At 36.6% G+C, this 3620-nt stretch overlaps 1 protein-coding gene across 1 annotated transcript; it reads right to left on the reverse strand.

Moving 5' to 3' along the window:
• Window positions 1-908: 908 nt before the first annotated feature.
• LOC132751117 (uncharacterized) lies at window positions 909-2528 on the reverse strand (the record flags this gene model as incomplete). The annotated part of the gene is given in 1 exon segment (XM_060741238.1): window positions 909-2528. A coding segment is annotated over 1 exon segment (993 nt), but the record flags the coding sequence as incomplete, so codon positions are not given.
• Between the last annotated feature and the right edge of the window lie 1092 nt (window positions 2529-3620).

Raw genomic sequence — 3620 nt, forward strand, 5'->3', positions numbered from 1 at the left:
ATCAGTGATCACATGTGTCGCCTCATATGGCCAATTTCATGTTGCAGCTTCAGTGCAGTGGAAGACACAAAAATGATTAACAGGACAAAACATGTTACAATGTATATATTCAAGGGCGATAAATCAGTAACAAATCATTCAACTGGAAAACTTGTGAAATATATGCGCATATTTTATTTGTTTGTTTGCTTTGGGTTTTACGTCACATCAACACAGTAAAGGTCATATCGCGACGTTCCAGCTTTTACTGGTGGAGGAAGACCTCAGGTGATATGCCCATATACTTGAGCTTCTGATCAATCCTTAAAAGTTTCCTTTAAATTTGATAAACGGTACCAATTGAGTTATCTGATAAAAATTATTAAAGGGCCATAACTCTCACAAGAACATCAATAAGTGATCACATGTGTTGCCTGATGATAGCCAACTGTATTGAGGGGCCATTGGAAAGTTTATTGGAAATGTAAATTGACTTTACAGATGTTTGAGTGGTTTTTAGTAATGTGGAAAAAGTAACAATTACAAAATTTATTATACTGAACATTGTATTATACAAACAAAAGTTGAAGTCCTTCTTTAAATTTGACACCGCCAACATCAGGATATTTTCACGCCTTTTCTGGACAGGAAGATGTTACCCATCAACTTGTATGGTAGGTGCTAATTACAACATAGGTGTGTGTTCTAACAGCCTTAAAATGTGTGAAAATAAGTTTAAATTAGTGCGAATGAACTTCCAATACATGATGTTGCGTACAGTAAGCTGGTTTAGTTACGGCACTTTCCTTTTTTTACTGTTTCTGTTATTCTCTCACCTCGTAATATTGTCATTAAATTAAGACTGATTCATGAGTCAATGTCTTGAAGTTTTACGCAGGTCCCTTTATCTTTCTACTGTATTATGAGGTATGGGTTGGTACAGTTAGAAACACAGTTTTGTGGTAACTGAAGTATGTTTCAAGTATACCTACATTGGTGACTTGTATATTAGTGAAAACCAGATCCAAGGTGGTGTTGTTGTTAGTTGTAGGCATGAGAATTTTTTGCTGCAACCCATATGTTTTCATGTGTGTTTCTAACTGCAGTTTTCTCTGTCCTTCACAGTTGAAATCTCCCATTACAATAACCAATCCAGTTATACCTTCTAGTACAGAACTAATGTCTTTTATAATTGTATTTAGCTTTGTATTAGGCTTTGCATAAACAGAGAAGACATTTATACAAAGTGGTTGTGTTATGTGGATGTACACTATTTCGAGTTGACTGACAGCTTTGTTTTCATTTCCAACACACACTTTGTCTGTTTTTGTGTAGATAATCGTACCATATGGAGATCTTTTGTCACTGTAATCGTAGAGATGAATGTCGAAATGAGGGATTGATAAAGTATCAGATTTATCTTTGGAACATAGTTTGGTTTCCACAAGCATTAAAGTATCAGCTGCCATGAGATTTCTGTCCTGTTTGATGTCTAGCAAATGCAGTGGCAGACTTTGAGCATTGAGGAAACAGATGCTGAATACATGATGGGATGTATAAATGGGTGTGAAACATAAAGAAACTTCACTTGTATCCCTCAAACGAGCCATTTCTGTCTTAACATCTTCTGAAACAGTGAATTTGTCTGGATTGAAAGGGTTCAAATTTTTTAGACCACTTAGAGTTGTCACACGGCTTAAGGCAACATAGTGCATATGAGGACTTTTCTTGTCTGGAAGTTGAACAACAATCTTATCCAAAGTATCTCCTTGTGAACGGTGAACAGTCTTCCCAGCTGCAAGCTGTAATGGAAACTGAGTCCTTTGAACTTTCACATTCTTGTATTTTCCAACAGGGAATTGTCTTGATACTCGTGATATAGATGTCCATGAACGATCAATACCTTGATAGACATGTTTCATCGAAATACGCCTCTGTTTTCCTAAGATTTGTTGGTCAAAAAGAACCCAAATTAGTTGGGGTACATTGTTTTCATTGCATGTAATAAACTTGCAAACACCAGTTGCCCCATTAACAATCCCATCCTCTACATCAAGATTTAGTGTCAACTCAACACGAAGTCCGACTCAAATCAGAAGAGATTTTGCCAGTCCCATACTATCTCCTGCACGAGTTGGTGCCAAATCTAACACCTTTTTTTACAGCAAGATTAACATTATCAATAGCTATGTCTGATGCACTACATTCAGTTTTATGACTAGTACAGTTGTTGAATGCTGTAGTGTTGTGATGTTGAACAGCAGCATTATAGTAGAAGATGTGAGTGGTACTGTAGTCTTCTATTGTTGTTTCTTGGACCAAATCGAGACTGTAACAACTGCATGTCAATATTAGTTTGTTTGCCTTCTCTGACATTATTAAGGGCTGTGGCAAAGGTTTTATCTTCTGCTTGGCGCATAATTTCTGTTAATTCAAAAATTTGGAAATGGTCGACCCAGATGTTGGGAGATAAAATTCCAAAATCATCAAACTGAAGAGGCAGCACGAAATATCCATTTGTCTCTAACTGGACTTAATTGGAAGAGATCCCCAATACATAAAACGCTGACACCACCAAAAGTACATTGTCCTTCTGCATGATATCTCTTATTCTGTTGTCAATGTAGTAGAAGAGGTTAGATCCACACATAGATATTTCATCAATGAACAGAAACTTTAAATTTCCAAGTTTTGTTCTCATACTATTGAGCTTTTTCTGCAGTCATTGATTTGTATCTAAAACCTTGATTTGCAGGAACATTGAAAACCGAGTGTATAGTATTTTCCACGATTAGGAAGGCAGCTTTTCCAGTTGGAGCAGTGAGCAGTATGTTGATCTGTTCAGGATTATCCCCCTGCAGTAGAGTTATAATGTCTCAACAGGGCTTGATACAATGTCTTGGTGAGTTTTGTCTTACCAACACCAGCACCTCCGGTGAGGAAAAGGAACAACTGTTCATTAGTTGTTTTTACCTTCATCAAGACATGATCAAAGAATTCACGCTGTTTTCTATTGAGAGAGCGAACATCTTGTCTAAACTGTTCATCAGAAATTCTGTTTCTGATTGTTTCCTCTCTGAAATCAGATCCAGGCTGATCAGACATTCCTATATCTCTTCCGATATCATAATTGATGTACTGGTCTTCTTTTTCATGACATGTTTCTGTTTTCATCCATATCATTTCTGTGTTGTGTACTCGGAGCAACGTCTGCAAACATCTCATTGTCATCTTCGTGTACAGCTTCAATTTCTTGGTCTTGAGCAATGCTATAATATTCTGACCTTTTCAAATCATTCTCTTCTTTTACTGACATATATTGTTCTTGATAAGATGAAGAGTCTCCATCAAGGCAGTCTGATAACTGCAAGGTGTGAAAAGCAGAAGGAGTTCTCTGAAGTGATTTTCTGGATCTGTTTTCTCATTGTACTTTACGAACCTTATAATTTTTTCATTCGCCTTTTTCTCATTGATGTACCATTCTGTAAAGTTATTTTACTGTAAAGTGTGTGTTGTTCATCAGCTGATGCATCATCATCTCTATTACCTTCTTCTTCTGAATCGGGTATGTCCATGTTTTGTTTGCAATCTTTTTTTTCTTTGTTGTGTTCAAATCGTACCAGGCTGCAAAATCAGCCAAA

The sequence above is a fragment of the Ruditapes philippinarum genome, unplaced genomic scaffold, assembly GCF_026571515.1.
Source record: "Ruditapes philippinarum isolate M1 unplaced genomic scaffold, ASM2657151v2 ctg10519_1_1_1_1, whole genome shotgun sequence".
In the NCBI taxonomy this organism is placed as follows: Eukaryota; Metazoa; Mollusca; class Bivalvia; order Venerida; family Veneridae; genus Ruditapes; species Ruditapes philippinarum.